Below are 20,129 nucleotides of genomic sequence, written 5' to 3' on the forward strand. Positions count from 1 at the left end.
TTATTTTCTAGATTGATATTACAGATTAATTTGTTGGTTTTAGAGACTGACATCTTTCATAAGTTCTCACTGTACCTTTCTGTTTTCTCAGCCATTCATAGTGCCATAATGTATGAAAGCCCTCTCACACCAGCAAATAGCAAAAAAAACCAAACCAACCCAGATAAACCTTTTTCCAATGAGACTCTTATGTTTACTTTATATTGATTATATTTTATTCACCCATAAAATGGGTCAACAGAAAATTGCTTCCGTCTTTTGACAAATACTCCAATTGACAACGCTTCTCCGCGGGCAGCCTGACACGCGGTGACATGCACCACGCAGCTGCCACTGGAGTTCTAAAGGACTCCTCCAGGCTGAGCAAAATACGCTTCTCTCCCGGCATCAACAAAGCAAGGCTGCAGTTGCTGCTGCAACTTCAGGGTTAGGGCAGCTTCTGCCTGCCTGAAATCTTATCAGCGGGGACAGAAATCAAAATATTTCTAGGGCTAAATATTTCTGTGGGTAGAAAAGGGGCATGGGCTGCTAACCCGTTGCATACAGTGTCCCTGCTCCAGCAACTAAGGATCAGGGCACTTGCCTGGTGCATCCTTCTGTGCTGGGAAGCGCTGTGCTTGAATAATTGTGGCCTGGGTGGATGCTCCAGGGAGAAACTCCTTGCTTCTTTTTACTGCTCTTGCTTGCCTGCCCAAGGCTGAGCATACTGAAATTCTGTTCTCTTAACCTTTCCTTGAATAATGAGACAGACAAAGCATCTTTAATTGCATTAGTGAGGGAGTCTGCAGACATGATGCATTCCTTCAAAGTGCCCTCAGTCACAGTGATTGAGCTCAAGATCAAGATTGTGCGTAAACAAACTAACCCACATTCCCCAACCTAAGTATACTTAGCCATGGACACAATGGCCTGACATTTCCTTTTGGGACAGTTTCTGAGAGGTAACACTATGTTCCTATATTGTGGGACTACCAAAGGCTGAGTGCCCTCTAAAGTAGTTAAGCCCAGAGGTGCTCAAATTCACATTCAGACTGCCAGGGGAGCTATAGGAGTAGACAAAAGGCAGCGTGCATTGGTCACACTCTTCCCTTGACAGCTCCTGTTTTCCCTTGTTGCGGTTTCTGAGAGGGATGGTACGTAGCACTTTTGCTCTTTGTTCCACAAGGAGGGCCCTAGCTCTGAATTTGACTGTGACACATTTCTTCCTTTCTTTGAATGTGAGCTAGAGGACTTTGAAAACAATGCAATTTGACAGGAAGCCAAAGCAAGGACTTAGAAAGACAGACAGTCATCAGTCTGCAAGGATCCAAGCAACTGCAATTTAAGTAACCTGCACTGATGGATTACGGCAGGGAATCCAAAAGTCTCACTGTAATAATCTAGCCTTGAAAAGATATCTGTATTCAGCAGTAGCTTCAGATGTGTTTTGCTAAGCTTTGTGGCAATTTGTAAGTACTTAAAAAGCAGCTGTGGTACTGCTCCAGCTATGGCTAACCATCCACGAATCTGAACATAGTCAAATGTCCACACAGCTGAAAGAAGAGATCGGGCTCTGTTATCAGCAAAAAGTCTGCAGCATAACTCACCAACGTCCTATCAGCTGGAAAGAGAGCCTCTGAGAGTATGTTTGAGCTAATACATGTCACCTTGCTGCTGCCTGCACATCCAGGCAGCACCTCTGGTGGAAAAATAGTGTAGCTGTGTTAGCACCGTGCTGAATCCAAGCTCGTGCTGAAAGTCAGAGCATGTTAGGTCAGGCACTGGGCTCTGCTAATTTGGCTAAATGGCACCTGCACCAGAGCTGGCTCAAAGCATGCAAAAGGAATTCTATCTGCTCCCATCTACCTATACCTTGTTATTTATACAGGGATCTTCCCAAGGTCTCTCTCTTAAATACAAGCAGGCAATGCCAAATATACCACAGCAATCTGCTGGTGATCCCATTTTGGTGGGGTGGAAGAGTAAACCAGAGGCGAGAATTACATAGAGTTCTGAAAATGTTAATTACGGGCCACATAAGATGCAATTCAATTGCAATGGCCAAGATATGGCCACGTGGTATGTAGTCCATCTTTGAGTCTGCTGACTCCAAAAGCTGCAAGAAGGCCAAAAATGCTGCTGAGGTCTGCCACAGCGTAAAGAAGTCCTAATTGTACCTGCACTTCTCCAGCAGCCCCTTACCTTCCCTTGATAGTGTCCTGGCTAAGGTACAAAGAGAGAAGGCACCAGTCTTGTAAGATAAGCAAATAGAGGCTGCATAACAAAAGAAATAAGCAATGACAGGGAGAGAAGAAGCCAGAGAATGACACTGATATACCAGAGATTACATCAGAGCTAATGAATGGGATGAAAATGTTTAAGGCCTTTGTAGGGTCTTCCTGTCCCTGTTCAATCTAAAAAGCACAGTTGAAAGAATGTTGAAAGTAAAGCTCCACTTTGATTCCTACCTTAAAATATAGGAAAATATGAAAAATGTGTTTGTGGGAATGATAATCCAAGTCTCTTTGATCACTCTGTATACGTATTTGTAGCAGTATATATCATGACAGCAAATGCAATAGGTGCCTCTACAATACAACTGCAAAAAGAAAATATCTGGCCAACATTTTGTAGGACCCACCAATTCAGACTTTCTAGCTAAACCCATCCCTTCTCTCACATTAAACCCAGCTGACATTTGTAATTCTTTATTCACTACTAATGGCACTGAACATTTTGCAAGCCTCAATCCACGTAAAAACGCCCTCTGCTTGATATAACAAGAACTATCTGTTCTGTTCTCTCTTGTGTATGTCTTAAATGTCTGATTCAATTTAGTCTAACATCTACCCATTTTGGAGCTCATGGGAAAGTGCATAAAGAGTAAAGTGACTAAAATCAATTGCCATTTTCATATTCAAAAGGCTGTTTCCAAAGAACATTGGAGTTCCTGAAGGACAAATAGACAACATGGAGCTTCCACCACTGTCCATGATAGCGAAGTAATAAGATGGAGGTGTTTAGAGCAAAACTTGTGGGATTAAACAGGAGAAGGAAGGAATGGCAGTGAACATCTTTGAAGAATCTGGATAAAAATCTTTCCAGCAAACAGACTGACCTAATTGATCTGACAAGTGATGGAAAGAAGTAAGAATGGAAGAAGATTCAGTTCTGCGCACACAGTAGAACAAAACCAGATCTGCTTCTACTACATCACTTCTACTATAGCCTAAAAGCCAAAAACACTCCTTCAGATACTGTATTTTGTTTGGAGAAGTGCCCACCAGCTCATAGATTCATATGGGCACTTTCTGTTCCCACAGATCTCTGTAGGTACTCTCACTGCTCAGTGACTGAGGAAAATAGCTTACAGTGGACCTGCTGTTTCCCCAACATCATCTCCAAACTGACAACGGTTTTACTGCACTAGGATATACATATGTAGTAGGTACTTCTGATATTCCATGAGTAACGCCCAACAGAATTGATTTTGGTTTTATTTATTCTGGTTTAACTTCGATAGTCCACTCATTTCAGTGAAGATGCTGCTGTGCTATGTCCAGTCAGGACCAGCATGGCTTTGCTTTATGTAACCAGGAAGTTTGTGGTTGTAATCAAGAGTGGTTTCTTTTCAAGTAGAAGGAGAATGGTGACTTTTGAGATACTTGGGATGCATCAGAAGTAGGACTACATTCTTTAATCTTAATTAAAGAGTTTGATTGGCTGGCAACAATGAGCTCTGCTCGTTATATCCCAGCTCTTAAATTGAACTTTAAGGGAACTGCATTCTTCTTTACTACTAAAAGCAAATGGACTTTTTATTACACTTACATTTTTACTTTTTATGGACTTTTTATTACGCTTACATTATTACACTTCACAGCAATTTTTGTGCAACAGATAAGCAGCAGTCAGAAACATGTTTGCATGCTGAGTTGCGTCATTTATTTGGGCTAGCATAGAAACATGTTCTGGAGGAAACCCACACAACTTGCCAACACTAATTGTGCCTCAGTTTCAGACATGCTGTATCAACTTTTCTACAGACAGGGGAACCCTTTCCTTACTTTTATTAACATAACTGCAAACAGCCAGAGAGCTGAGACTTTTTCTCCCGTCTTCTTTTAACCCTGCACATCTTTTATGCCATGGCTCTGAATCAGCCTGAAGAATTCCCGGTCTTCATGGGTGACTGCTTCTTTTCTGCAATCACTGATGAGCACCAACACTTCCATTAACCACAGGCATGTGGTTACGCATGCTTACAGTAAACCTGGCTTCCCAAAAATAAAATAATTATGGAAAGTTCTGAAAAGCAGACGTGTCATAGGTAATAGGTGCTGAGCTTTCTGCTCTAGTTGATGCAGTTTTGAGCAAGTAGGTTGGACTAGACAATTTCCAGAAGTCCCTTCCAACCCTAGCCATTCCATGTGAACCATTATGTAAATCATTTTCAGTTTAGCTGAGCCCATTGTTACAGCACTGGTAAAGCACTAATTTCAGGGTGTATATCAGAAGTTCTACCCAATCAGATCTGGAACCTTTATTGCCAGTCAGTAATAAAAAGATCATTAGAGTTTGTGGGAAGCTGGTTGGTGACAGGAAAAATCAGGAAGTGGAAAGTATAAGGAAAAAGACTGCAAAGTATATTTCAGACTCCGTTTGGGGAAAAGGGAAAAGAAAGAAAGGAAAAAAGGGGGGAAAGGGGGCAAAGGGGGGAAAGGGGGGAAAAGAAAAAAATCAGTTACTAGCTTTATTTAAAAAAAATCTAAAATCTTCACTGTGTTTCCACTCTAGTGCAGACTCAGTGACTATCTCTTCAGGACCCCTTGCAGAGCAGTAGGAATGTGAACATGGTCCTGAATAAGACCCCATACTCAGAAATGTATCCCGATATCAAGGCTGAAAACAGTCTTAACACAGAGGAACATCCTATGTTCAGAACAGAGCTTGAATATTTTAATGAACCTTCAGTTGCCACAGGAACATCTGCAAAAGTTGTCACTTGCCTTTAAAAAACTTATAGTGCTTTAAAGATCTTGACCTCAATAATAGGTCCAGTGATTCAGCCTTTCATACTGCAGTCATGCCCTATTCAAGCTACTACATGCCTCATTTCTGTTAATCTTCTCTAATTAGTTCTGCTTCTCAAGTGAAGTCTTGGGACTCTAACATTTTTCTGTGCTAATAGTAAGGCCTTTGCTTTCATGTTCAAGGTCAGTCCAGCATTTCACCTTGTAAAACTCATTTGTCCTCCGAGCACTTACACTTGTGTATTGAGTTTAAATTTAGACATCAGTTTAGACTCAAAGACTTTTTACTGGCTTTAAAGTTATCGTTAAAGGTGTGATTGTGCCCAAAGCCAGCACAGTCATGCAAGTGTGGAAGAAGACTCTTCTTTCTTTCTCTTCCTTGCAAACGTGCAGAGAAATTATTTTCCATAAAAATACTTCAGCTTTTTCCTCATGAGGTGTATTGCATGTTTTACAAAACATAAGCAGATGGAACCTTATAACTTGCAAGTAGGCAGCATCTCAGTTTTACAGGTCAGAATGCTGAGCTGGAGAAGGGCAAAGTGAATACCTTGCTTGCAGTGAGAGTGCTGTGAATACAATCCAAATGATCTCCCTTTTCAAACCACTTAATTTAGATCTTGTGTTTCTCACTTCATATATCTATATTGTGGGGAAGGGACATACATACTTTTCCAGATTTTTGTTGAGATCTGTAATATGGCAAGTATTCTTTTCTTTTCTTTTTTTTTTTTTTTTTTAAGATAAAACCATTAAATGTTATTCATTCTTACAACAAATGTAAGCGGTCATTGTATCTGCAATTTCCATTGCTAACTGTAAGGCTTTCCTTTGTATATCACTTCTTTAATTTGATAACTCTTAGCCTTCTTTAATGAAGGGACCAATACACTCTTTGTACTTACTAACTTGCCATCCTATAGACCTTCCTTTGTAAGGATTGGTGAGATTCAGTGATTACTAGAGGCACATGATGGCTGAGGTGTGAACACTAATGGGAGGAGGCATCTGAGCCCCAGGCAAGAAACACACTCTTCTCCAGCTGATGCTCGATTCAAAATGGCAGACTATTTTCAGGTTAACAAAACTTGACTGGGAAAGGAGAAAAAGTCAGCCCTAAGCAATATATAACTTCGACTACAATCAGGTTAAACAGCTTACTTAGAGCATTGCTACTGCATCTATGGATAAAATTTGCAGTTCATCTAAAAAAGTCACCCAGGTTTGATGCTTTTAGGTTTAATGTTGTCATGAGTTTCAACTAGACATAGTACAGGAATAGGATAACAATAGAATAGCAAGCATTTCTACAGCTAAGTTATTTCATAGGCAACAAGTAAGAAAATTTGTTAACTATTCAACCTACTTCCTTAAAATAAAATAAATTATAATATAATAAGTAAATGCAGTATTTGGGAAATACTTAGCCTTTTCAATTTCAAATAACTAACACCAAATTCTTATACTTGAAAATACTACCCCTGAAGTATTTTGAGGAGTTTATGGCATGTTATTTCCTGGAAACTTTTTAGGAGTTCACTTTTCCTAAACCTCTTCAGTGGTATTTATAAAGTCATTCAGAAGTCACTAACAGTGGGGATTTTTGTTTTCCAGAATTGTAATGATATTGACTAACATCCACCTGAACCCTCTTATACCTGATTATCCTGATGGTCAGAAACAGGACAGAAACAGTAAGAAACCCCTTCATTCTCCCTACCTCTAAGGCTGAGGAGTAATGTACAGAACACACGCACAAAGAGCAAGTTCACAGACTCACTGCAAGACCAGTGCTTAATTTTAAATCCTGAAAACTGCTCTAAAGGTGAGGAGCACCTCACTGTGCACAAGCCTTCAGAATAGCAGAAGTACTGCCATACAGAGCTTTGATGCCAGAATTTAGCCCCATATCACCTTTACATCTGTCCTTTATTTGCCCTTGTGAGAATGGGTCTGTCCTGGTTTCAGCTGGGAAAGAGTACATTTTCTTTCTAGTGATTGATGTGAAAGGAATGTCAATAATACCTACTGGTTTTAGTTGTTGCTAAGTGATGTTTACACTATTCAGACTTTTTTCAGCTTCCCATAGAAGTGTAGGCAGAATGGAATGGCCAATGAAATATTCCATACCATAAACATCATTCTCAGTATATAAATGGGGGTTAGCCAGCAGGCAGGAATCCATGATCACCGCTCAGGACAGTGCCAATTCACCAGGCAGTGAGAGTGACCCATGTCATTATTATTATTATTATTTTTCCTTTTATTCTGTTATTGTTTTTATTAAACTGTCTTTATCTCAACCCATGAGTTGAAGTTTCTCCCTTTTCCCTCCCTTTTTTCCCCTCTCTTTTTTCCTCCTCACTTTTCTTGGGGGTGGGGTGAAAGAGAGGGTGGCTGAGCAAGCAGCTGCATGGTTCTAGTTGTCAGCTGAGGTTAAGCCACGACAGTGTCTCCTTTCCAAGGATGTTTCAGAAAAAAAATTATACACTGCAGGGGTGAATTAAGTATGCGCCTTAATTCTGCACTGACACGGGAGCAAGATACTCAGCACCTTGCAGTGCTGAACTCTGAATGCAATTAGATCATGCTTTGAACTGATGCCACAACCGCGATACGCCACAAGCAGAGTTTGTGGCTCAGGACACCCAAAAAAGTATCCTGGAATTACACCAAGTGGGAAAACCCTCTACCTTCTTGTAGGTGGACAGTGGAGTATCTTTCCATGCTGAGGTATACTGTTTAGAAAGATGAAAAAATATATATTTTTGCATGCCTGTTCTTCAACTTTCTCAAAAGTGTGCTTTTTACAAATTAATGTAACAGAAGCTTAAATCAAAATGGTGCACTGGTGTTAGGATACTAGGGACTGGGACATGGTCTAGAAGATAATATGGGACAAGAGTTAGGGAGGAAAGGCATCCTTACAAATTGCTTTTTTAAGTCCTTCTTTAACTCCAAGTTGTCATCCAGATATGTTCATAGTGCAGTAACTTAAATATCTCCACTTTATTCTCTCTCTCTGGCTCAGCGCACGGTGACAATGGTTTTATCAGTGAAATATTTTCTCTACAGAGCACTCTGAGGACTGACAGCTCTTTTCTCTTTCCCTCCTTCACACTGTCACCCTTCTGTATTTGCCTTGACACTGTCTTCACATTGTCCTGACATTCTTCTGACAGTTATGAAAACTCAATCACTGCAGCAAACAGCCCTGACAATGTGGAAAAGAAAAAAGGAAAAGTGTCGGGAAAATTGTTAAGGAACTGTGAAGAATTACAGGCTAGTGAAAACAAGATCTTGCTTTTTCAAAACCATATTCCTTGTGAGTTTTTAATAAAAACTGCTTTATAAGAACTTCAGCGAAGTCTGGCAAAAGCCATCTCAACCAAGTCAGTTGTCAGTTATGGATTTTGTACCTGAAATTCTGATGTTCCTAAGTGGCAACCCTCTCAGTTCAGGTCCTTTAGGAGAGCTAATTCAGCCAACCTCCCAAGGAGAAGACCATGCTGCCTTACTGTGAAATGCTGACTCCAGGGACTCTCCAGCTACACCTTCTTCTACACATTCCATTCAAACTGGGATCCCTTTTGGGGGCAGCCAGGAAAGAAAGGTGACAGAGGAGGAAGAATATCACAACAGCTTAGTTACTTCCCTTTGCTAATAATAAAACAGAATTTTGTTTTGTTGTTTCACAGCTTAGGAGACAGTAGCCTAGAAAGAGAGCATCACCCCTCCAGCAATCAATCTAACAAATGTCAAGTATTGTGGTAACAGGCAAAAAACCCAGCATGAGTGGGGTAAGTGTAGCAACTGTTAAGTGTTCCTCTGGTTGAATTAAACTTCCAAACAACCTCTTAACTATTTTGAGATAGTAAGGACACACTGAAATATTTAAAGACCCTGCATGTACTCGACAAGTTAATCTTTGTGATTCAACAGAATTTGACAGAATTACTACTGATTTGAGTAGGAATTCTGATCATCAGGAACCATGTAGGCATTTGGGGGGAGGTCTGATGTTTTTTAGTTTTTTGTGGGTTCTGGTTTGGTCGTTGTCCCCCCGCCTCCAAAAGAAAAAAAAAAAAAAAAACCAAACCAAAAAAACATCCCTTTACATATGCAGTTTTGATTCTAATAAAAATTCTTGTTACTTATAAGAATATCTAGATAATACAAAATTTACTTTTTAAAACTACTGCATATTATGTTTGCATGCATACAGTCTATGTCTTACCTGAAGAACGTCATAAAAATGCACCCATTGCAAAGCAAAACAGAGCTCATCGGCAAGGCAGACTACATTGCTCTGTAGGGGACATGAAGCTTTCCTTGCAGCTCCAACAAGCACCAGTTCTCCAGAAGGAGCATAGTTGTGTGTCTCCTGCTCCATTACTGCAGCTTGCTTTCTTCTCCCCAAGTTAATTAGGGAAGGAAGACAGTCTGAAGCTTGTTCGCTTTGCTGCAGAGCCCCAGGACTTTTCAGATAACTCCTGTATCCCGTGGCCCAGCCAAATAAATAGCAGCCCTCACTAGAACAGAGCAACAAATCTCCCTGGCAGGGCTGACCACCCCAACCCTAGGGACAGATAGGGTGAAGAAAATGTTAGTAAAAGCTTTTTGTGACATCAGAACTTACAGGAATAAACCTCTCTCAGTCAACAAATGTAATTTGTTGATGACAAGAATGAATCAACACATCTAATAGCAAACACATGATGCTAAGTGTAAACTGAGCATGTATATATACAAACTTAGGCTCATCTGGTTAATTTTGTGGCTATCAGTTATGGTGACTAAAGCAGAGGTAAGACAAAAACAGATCAGAGGCAAAATTAACCTAAAGAATTGTTAGCAGAAACTATATGCTTCCATTTATCCAGAGAGAAAAATTAAGCTTTAAGTGCACCTGCCTGAGATCACTTGATGAAGCATGGGCTGGATCCAATTAAGAAAAATGGCACAAAGGGGAGGACTTCACATAAGTGCAACCACTTTTGAACTATAGACTATAATCCGTAGTCTAAATTCTATATTGGATGGTGATACTCCAACTGTCCTGGAAAGCTGAATGACAAACATTTTGGTGCTTCCTTCCTACGCTATTATGCCTACAAGTTCCCTTGATTATTAATGAATAATATTTGTTACAGTAGGCTACCACAGTCAAATAAATACCAAAGTGTCTTGAAAAAACACCACAGCTGAACCTCTAATTAAGTAAGATATTTTGTTCCTTTTAAATGAGACACTGTTTGAGGAGTACGGAAACAGTACCTTGTTCTGTCCAAGGCTATCTATAATTAATAATCCCAATGATCAAAGGCAATGTGATCCTAAGAGAAAATTGCTTTTGAGAATCCCCAGGTATTAAGTACTGAGAATTACTTCCCAATCTGTTCTGCCGTCTCTCGGCACAGTATGTTGTATGATGTCCTTTGGGATCATAAAACAAGCCCCATTGTAGAGCTCTCTGCAAAAAATGCTCCCAGCAAGATAGTCACTAGATATTTACCACGCATTCATTATTGCCATCACATCTTTCTTTAATTTTTGCTGGCCAGACATTTACACAGATCTCATTTATTTATATAGCATAATTTAACAAAAAGCAGGGTCAGTACTCTGATGTTCTGACCCTATAATGTACTCTGTACTGCTAAATCTGGACTGATATCATTGTGAGGAAGGTCCCTTCCCCCAAATAGGGTATTCTTTCTGGTTTTTCATCATTATATGGCACCAAAGTTTCTTCAGATAGAGAAAGCTTCTTGATGTCAAGCTGTGCAGGCTTTAGTTGTCTCCTCCTGCTTGCTAAGCTTATCTTCCACGGCCCAGCCACTACACCACCGACATCCCGAGCAATCCCTGTGTGACACAAAACTCCACTGCCACTGCAACAGGGATAGCTAAAGCTTATATCCAGGGGAATCGCAGGCCAGAGCATCTTTATTGACATTCGGGTCATTTTGAGGAGCATGAGCACTTCAACACAGCTCCGGAGGCATCTGTGTTACACAGTGGAGCTGGTGCCATGAATGAACTTGTGTCCTGAGGCTACAATTACTGCAGGCTCACTTACCAGCCACACAAAGTTACTGTAACTTCCCATTGCTGCCCTGTAAATCCAGGTCTGCTTTGGATCACATCTCAGAGGAAGAAAAGAAGTATGCATGGAAAAAATCTAAGGCAGAAAAGCAAAAGCTAGGATAGGGAGGGGAGACAGTAAGTCAGACCTACCTCTTACATAAATTAAATAAACAGAGGAAATAAAGGAGAATATTAACAGGGAAATAAAATAATAATAAAAAACCCTCCAAGAAATGACACCTCTATACTGATTGCTTCTGGATAGTATTTATTTATTCATGGTTTTAAATTTTGTATCATTTTAGTGTCAAAAATCTTACAGCTCTAATTTTGATGAAGTCTTACTGGATAGCTCTTCATTTATAGCAGATATTTAATGCCCTAGTGGCAGGTGTTTTTATTATAAAACACACCACCATATTAGGCTTTTAGAAACAATTTGCCTTTTAGTGATATTCCTCTAATACAAGAGGCTTATTACTTAGCGTGTTCCCCAAGGAAGGCTCCTGGGCATACCCTGATGCTGCTGAATATTCTGGTTTTGCTTTGCTTCTACAATGAAACATTTTACAAAGGTTACAGAGAAAGACCTAATTATAGAGTGGTTTTTCAATACCTACTCTTGCTTTTCCTTTGGGTCAGTCACTCCTCCTCAAAGGACACACGCACACTGGAGACTGGGATCAGTATCATGAGACTGATTCCCTCTGAGATCTTTGATTCTGCATGGCTCATGCTAGTACGTTGGTGTAATTCCGCCTGAACTATACGATGCTTGCACAATGCTTTGAGCATAGAAAGTGCTTTGAAAGCACTAACACTTCAGTGTAACACTTTAAAAAAACCTCAAAACATGCCCTTCTTCTCCATGTCTGGCACATGTAGCTTTGCAGCTTGAGATTTTCTTATCTTAAGTTAATAAAACCAGTTAAATCTGAAAGGCATAGCCAGGGAGCAGCAAGTGTGGGCTGCTCTGCAAGGGAAGGGAAGCCAGGAGCTGAGGATGACAGCAGAGCACTCAGGGCAGCGGCTGGTCCTAGAAGAGATCAGTCCTACTGAACCTGAGCAAGGCAGGCAGAGCAGGTGATGGCAGCCAGAGTTAACCACAGATTGCCAGACGAGTCTATAGTGATGCTGCAGTCAATAAGTCAGGATCAGTATCAGTTCTGGGGCACAGTAAGCAGGGTCAAGCTGTGGTCCAGTGATCACCAGGTAGTTCCACAGTGAGGTCACGGTCCAGGACTGCATCGGTGAAGTACATGGCCAGGCAGATACCAAGGGTGAGAGCCTGACCTTAAAAGTAGCCTCCAAGCAAAGGAGGGGCAGGTCCCTGCTGAGTCTTCTTAAAGCCATGGAGCTGTGCTATCAGTGTTGGCCCTGAGCCTTGGCAGCCAGATCCCCAGGAGAGGGGACGTGCTCTGGGCCTGACAGGCAATAAATTTCAATAAAATCCTGTACCTGATTTGTGGATAACTATAAAAAAGATGAGCTTGAGATCCATCACCTCAAGCTAACTTTGGGATAAAAGGCCAGTCTGACATCCTGCTTTTCTGTGAGGAAAGGCTCCTGATACTTTGAGTTAGAACAGAGAGTTTAGTGTTTTACGGTGAGGGTGACAGAGCACTGGAACAGGCTGCTCATGGAGGTTGTGGAGTCCCCTTCTCTGGAGATTTTCAAGACACGCCTTGATGCAGTCCTGAGTAATGTGCTCTAGGCAATCCTGCTTTGGCAGGGGAGTTGGACTAGATGATCTCTAGAGGTGCCTTCCAACTCTGACAATTCCGTGATTCTGTGAAGCTGCCTTAGAAGCAGCTTGGGCTATGGCTATACTGCTAAATGATCTGGCACTTCCGATGTATTACATTACCAAACTGACTATTTGTTAAAATTTACAAAAATCAGGCATAAAAGGGGGTTTATGAACAAATTATGGATCAAAGGTTTTTACTGTTATTGGTATGTAGGAGACAAGGAAGGAAAATTGTCACCTAAATAGAGTATCTGGACTAGCATGACACATACAGTCTTGAACCCTCTGAGGAAGTCATCAAGTGACTCAGCCAGACAAATGCTAAGACATAAAAATATGCCATGGCTGATGAGAGCAGGAGACCTACCAGCCCTGTCTGGCCTGGCAATGTCACAAGCTCAGTGTACTTTGCTGTGATCACCACTACACAGAGTAGTCATACTGTTCTGCTGCAAAGTGAAAAGCAGCCAAATGAGCTGCATAAATAGCCATGTGATAGAGCCAGCTCCTTATCTAAACAGAACTGTAAATGTCAAACTGGGGACTTGCTTTGTTGATACCAGTAGAGTAAGAATTCTGATTTTCCTAGCAACCTCTAAAAATTCATGAATACCCTCATAGAAATAGTTCAATCCAAGTTCTCATATGATGGAGAAGATAACGTGACCTGCAGCTGCAATTCTCTTGGCTTTTATTTAACTTTCATTTGATTATACTGTGTTGCTATCAGGTACAATGGAGCTCTGGGGTGTCATGAAATGAAGGCTTGGCCAGTCCTCCCTAGGATTGCAGAATGAAAAGGGGGAGATTGGTGGCTCTTAGGAAAAGGCGGAGCTGGTAGAACAATATCTCTGCAGGTTATATAGTGTGTTGGGTGTGGACATAGAGTTTTGCCATTAATTCGCAAACAGTACTTGAAATCAGGGAAGAGGTCTGTGGACTGAGACTAGTAATTTCATATCATGTAGCTTAGAGTCATATTAGGATCTGCTTCTGAGCTTACTCTGGAAATAAATCATTGTAAAACCATGAAACAAATTCATTCTTCCTCAATTACAAGTCAGTAGACTTTTTAGTATGCTACAATACAGTCTGTTTGCAGGTCAGGAAATCTACCACAGACATATCAGAGCCATAACCATAGCAAAATTACATTGTTACATCAAACTAACATTCAAAAGACTAGCCCTCTGCAAAAGTTCACATTATAGCATCCTTTTTTTAGGCCTGTGACTGATTTTTATTTGGATGAGGTCAGTGAGGGCAACTCGTGCAGATCATGATCACATCATTGTTCTTCACCAATCTCAATGTTATGATTTTGGCCCTGTTGGTAGCACAGGAGCTCAACAGGAGAGCAGACAGAAGGTCTGGTTGCACTGATTCCCCCTGTCCCAAAATACAGGAGCCGTGACATTTCCCAAGCAGTTTCTATTGGTAATTCCAATTGTTAATTGGTAGTTCCAATTGGTAATTAGCTCATGCAGAGCTAATTGTAGGTGATTTCAATTGAAAAGAATTTAGTAAACAACAGAAAGGTCTGGAATGTGAACTCCTCTACAAAGTTCTTGCTGGAAAAGAATGACCTTGCTTTCTATGAACTCACTGTGCATCGTAGCCTCACTGAAGCTTTCTTCTGTTTCCTGTGGCATTTAAATCACAGTGCACTGTATTTCCAGCAATATAATGCTGATCTGCCACAGGGCTGATTGCTTTTTTAAAGTCTGGGGAGACAGGAGAAGCAGCATCATGATTTTGATATGAGAATACTGTTACATAGAATGAAATGGAAATTGTGTGAGAAAAGGACTATGCATTCAGCAAGCCTGGAGGGACAGCATGCACTCCGGTGGTTTGGGATATCAGTATGATGCTAGTCTAAAGCTGGAGATGATCTTGCTGTTTTGCTGTATTTTGTTGGCTTCAGCAACATTTAGTTGTCAGCTGTATTACTGAGAACCTACTGGAGGCAGTCCCAACGTCTGCACACATCCGTACACAGGTTTGCACCTAGAAACTTTAAAACATTAATTTCCTTGCAGACTTCAAAGCAGAGCATAGTAAGCCAGCTGGGAAAAGGAATAGATCTATGAAAACCCTTGTGTGTTTTGTCATGTTTTTTGCCCCTCTTCTAGTATGTTAAAAAGCATCATTTTCTGAATGTGTATTTTGTTGCTAGAGATTTGGCTGTGCAGAAGGGATATGGTGCATCTGATGTGATGTGCCTTGATGGGATCTGAATGCCATAAAAACAAGTGCTTGTGGAGACTATGTTGAACTGGGAGTCATCAAAACTTGGCTGTGAACATATGCCTGTGTGATACACCTGACAATAACATTTTCCCTGTTATTTACTAGTGTAGTACATTTGAGCAATGAGCATATACATATTTTCTTGAAACAAAAATTAGGCATGACTTACAGAAGGGAAAATCTAATTTTCTGAAATCTGTGACTTGTAAAGCGTAGGTGAAAATATCCCTCACCAGAAGAGAAATTCTTGCCCCATGTTACAAGTTGGTATGATGCCTTTCTAACAATAAGGGCTTTAATCCTTGACTCAGAAAGAAATCACACCTGGGTCAGTGTTAGAGACATTTGAGGCTATGTTTTAGAATCACAGCACCTTTATGCACTACTGTACATTGGAATCACTGCTAGATGCTCTTTTCACATTAAGAAAAGGAAAGAGGTAATGAAGTGAAGGGCAGAACCACAGATAAAGGAGACTGAAGGGGATGCCTTCTAATGGCTTTCAAAATCAAACAACACATGGACAGAGAATTTGGGCCTGAAGTCAATTTTTTACTCAATTTTTAGCCCCTCTACTCCAAACTCAGTAGATCAAAGATGTAGCAGCAATTGGCAGCATTTCTGACTGCTTTTTCTTTCCCATGTTAGTAGCTGAGCACAGTGGTAGCATGGCTGCTTGCATATTCTGTTCTAAATGAAATCTCAGTGCTGCAAGTCAGCGGTAGCTGTTCTGCTTGAGGAGCAGTGCCTCCCAGCTCAGCAAGCCCCTAGCTCCTTGCTGACGCTGAATTCAGCAGGAGCCTCTATCTTACACAAAGGCAAAGTGCCATAAACTCTTTCCAGACTCCAGAGAAGCTGTGAGACCTTGTGTTGTTCAAGGTGAGATTTGGCCTCTTCAAGAGGCAACAGTTCCTTTGCTCCCTATTTTCCACTATTTGGAATTCAGACAGAACCAGGAGCAACTGGATTTCACCCAAATTCACAAACTGACAGTTTTATGTTGTGTTACTCCCTCTGTGTTCCTGAAAATCCCTCCACTGATGCAGAAAAGAAGTGAGACCATGCTTTGGTCTTTCTGACTTTGGCACCTTTTTGACTCTGGCACCATTTTGCTTATTATTTTGTTATGCATCTGCTTCCAAGGTGTATGTTTTAGCCTTCCTCCTTAGCATAGCTGTGAATACAGGTGGTGTCTTCTCAACTGCAAGCATTGCTTTCATTTTTCCCCTTCCCCAGCACCACTTGCACTCCTCCCTGAGTTCTGATATCAGTTTTGGAAATGCCAGGTTATGCTTCTGTTAATTTTAAAAGGCTTGATGCTGCCATCTTTGTATCTCTTGGGAGCAAGGCAGGAGCAACTCCTTTCACAAAAGCATTACAAATCCACCCATCCAAACAAGTTCATCTAGGCGTACTGAGAAACCTCACTAAGGTCAAGCAACACAGCATAACATTTTACGGTATAAGACATAATTCACACCCCTAACTAAACCACCTAGGTTTTCTCGCTTTACTTCTGTGAAACCTTTCATCTCACTGGAGGCATCTTTACACACACACACACACCTCTGTATCCTGAGTTACGCACTGAGGATGAAGCCCTAAGAGCAGTGCAGGCAGGAAAGGCAGTGATTGCATCAGTAGAACAAAGACATTTAACGTGCAGAATCACCAAATCTTTCCTATAAGCAATCAAGTATATTACCTTAAAAAAAATGTTTCAGATTTTGAGGACAATAATTTTTCCATGTTTTTGCCTCTGAAGAGCCGACAGAAAGGCAAACTTGAAGATGGCCCCACCACCGTGTATTGTGGTTGTTGCTCACCTGCATATTTATCTGAATTCTGTTCAGTAGTATTAAGAATAAATGCTCCTGTGTGAATTCAACTAAAAAGAAATTTCATCACTTCTAAAAGGAGAAGGAACACCTCTTTACACTCCTGTCTTTACTCTTCTGCAGACCTAGAAGATAAGAATGTGGAGACATCTTGTGAAACTATTAAAGAGGAAAGTTATATTCAGACAGAGCGTATACAGTAGCAGGGACTGCACAGCAGAAGTCAGTTCAGTTTCTACATCAGTGTATGCATCATTTACTGTAATGCATATCGTCTACATTCTGGGCCTGATCAGCCACTGTCCTGCATCTTATACAAACAAAAATATCCATGCATAGTAAAAGCACGATGATCACAATGCACTATCAACTTAAATGCAGTGCTGTAGTGCTAAGCATAAAGAAGCAGCAGATAAACTCTTTTATTCACATTAGAAACCAGTCTGTTCGCATTGCTAGTAGCACCATGCTTTGATGTCCAACTGAACTAAAAAGTCTCCAAATTCAATCTGTAGGAACCCTGTTGAGCTCCTAGGCCTGACTCTTCTCCTCTTCCCAGCACAGACACTAGGGTATGATGCAAAATGAAGTGAGAGTCAAAAAAGGTATTTATTTTTAGAAATAAAGAAAGCGTTTACCTAATTTTTGAAATGTTTGGGTTTTTTGTCAACTGCTGACAACACAACCCACAAGCTAATGATGTGCAGCCACTCCCTGCCTTTTTCTCCCACACTGTTGCCCGCACCGGAAAACAGCCGTGTGTGTGCGCACACCGAGCGAGTGCCTTTGAAGTAGCACAGCTCACTGCGGTGTGTTAAAGCAGTCATTGCGTGGCTGCTTTGTAGGAAAGCCTGTCAAACTGTTGCTGTGTTTAGTATAATCAGGTGGTACAGCTGCAAGGACTGCTCCTGCTGAAGCGGGTAAGGAACTCTGGGATGGCGCAAAGGTAAATAGAGAGAAGGAAAATGACAGCAAACAGTAATATCCTTCATTCTTGGGGGACAACATAAAGTTAGTCTGAGCTTGTAGAAACTTTTGGAGAATAGTGAAATGGAGACACTGGATTTAGTAGATAACCAGTTCTGTAATTTGAATCACAGATAGCTTAAATCTTAATGTGTTTCCTAAACAATATTTTTAAATATTAATGCTATTCAGTTGTTACTCTTACGCTAAGATATATACTTCTACTTCAGAAAGTTGTTAATTTACTTTCCTTGGGTTTGCTGATACAAAGGTACTTGAAAACAAAATTGGCTTTTTTGATAGAAATGGAATATTTGGGTAACCGCCTTTTTTCTTTCCTGGCTGTGTGCAGTGGTGGTTACTATGGTAATAATCGTGATCCAAGATTTAATGCCTGAAAGTGGTTTCTATAACAACATGCTAGGATGTTTTGGACACACAATTGAAGTTAAAGATTCAGGATTAACCCTTTGTGACCACAATATTGGTAGGCACGACAAGTGCTTGCTTGGAAAAAGTTTGTTCACACCTTCCCAAGGTACACTTTTTCATTGAGCAGATTGAGTAATAATTCCAGCTGTGGATGGAGCAGCTCAGATCCTGAGGCTGGCACTTCCATCACGGGTGAAGCTTGCAAAGGAGAAATGGCACCACAATAACTACAAGCTATTCTTTACATTAAATAATTAAAAGAGTAGACAAATGTTTTGGGATATGGGCAGGGAAGGGGTAAAATAGTATTAGTGCAATGTGTATAAAGTTTGAGACTTTAGTCTGGCAATCAGAATTGTATGGAAAAATGGAATTTATCTGTTCACAGAGAATCATGATGGAAAAAGATATTTTGAAGGCTAAGATAGCCCCTTACCTGGCTCTGTTTTATCCAGAATAGCATGGTTTCATGTCCTTTCTTCCCCATCTGCCAAATGCTGATCCACACACTGCATCTCTGCCTTTCAGTTCATGGTGAAGGTATCTGATCCCAATCTCTGTCACTGTCGATTATGCAGCTGTGCTCATCTCTTCCCTAGTTCTTCAAGATACATCAAGACTGAATATATATGTACTCCCACAACTTTCTAAGGCTGTCTTTGCAAGGAAGTTATTGTCATAGTGATGAACTGTATTTTCCGTGTCATGGTGCACCGCAGACAAACTGAGATATGCCTAGATATACCAAAGCCAAGCATGCTCTACAATGTGGCCCTAAATGCCTTGGGCAATATTTTATATATTTCCAGGTAAATGCTAATTATTTCAAGATCTCACTAAAGTCACAAAGCTTAGTATTTTAGTAAAACGGGTTGACACAGTTGTTTTAAAACCCCAGGGGAAAGTTTTAAACAAGAAATGAACACAAGCATTGAAGGTTCTTATTTCTAACTCCAGACACTGGGCTATCTAAGCCCTTGCTACCATTCTGTTATCCCATGACTTCTTTAGTGAGCTTATTTGATCATAAGGTAAACCTTCAGTTGTGAACAAATGCTGTGTGTGCTGTTGTTGTGTGTGTGTGTGTGTGTGTGTGTGTGTTGTGTGTCCAACAGAAGATGGATTGAAGTAATAGCACTAAGATAAACATCATTTATCCCAATGAAATTTCACCCTTCTAGTGACTGACCACAACCAAGATGTCAATTATATAAGCCATTTTACCAAATTAAAACCAACAAAAGCCCCCATCCAACACACATTTTCTGGGTTGTTTTCTTAAAAAAAAAAAAAAAGAACACATTATCTTTTGCTATTGTAATTTGATCACTTTTTCCTTAGGAGTATTTTGAAAGTTTCATTTCTCAGCTCATAGACAAGAATATTAGTTTTTTGCTATCCATTTCTTTCCAAAATGTATGAGTTAATAAAAAGTCAGATTTTGCTGTGAACTGCTTTATCTGCATTAGCTGGTGTAGCTTCCTAGTTTTAAGTCAAACATGTGAAGTACTAACTCTTTGTTTAAAAAAAAAAAAACAAAACACCAAAGTAAGAAAAAAAGAAAGAAGTCCTCTTCAAAGCACAGTAAACTCAATGTTGATGACTATGTAGGTATCAAGAATTTCTCTATCATCTCATAGACTATTTTTTTTTCCTTGTGTTAAGAAGGTCAGAAAATCTCTGCCGTGTATGTAAAAGACCCTGAAGCTGTTAGCATTGAGAGCTTCTGTGAAGCTTAGAGTTCTCCTTCAGGGGAAGAAGGCACATTTGAAGAATAACATTGCAAAT

The 20,129-nt window shown here is 40.5% G+C and overlaps 1 protein-coding gene across 1 annotated transcript in view; it reads left to right on the forward strand.

Annotated features, from left to right (window-relative positions):
• The first annotated feature begins 790 nt into the window (after positions 1-790).
• The window catches only part of CRB1 (crumbs cell polarity complex component 1), a 99,373-nt gene continuing 80,034 nt past the window's right edge, over positions 791-20,129 (forward strand). Inside the window, exons 1-2 of the mRNA XM_074151778.1 lie at positions 791-851; positions 17,067-17,135. Of these exons, the coding sequence (XP_074007879.1) occupies positions 791-851; positions 17,067-17,135 (130 nt within the window). The remainder of the gene's footprint in view (positions 852-17,066; positions 17,136-20,129) is intronic.

Source organism: Numenius arquata, chromosome 8 (assembly GCF_964106895.1).
Source record: "Numenius arquata chromosome 8, bNumArq3.hap1.1, whole genome shotgun sequence".
NCBI lineage: Eukaryota > Metazoa > Chordata > Aves > Charadriiformes > Scolopacidae > Numenius > Numenius arquata.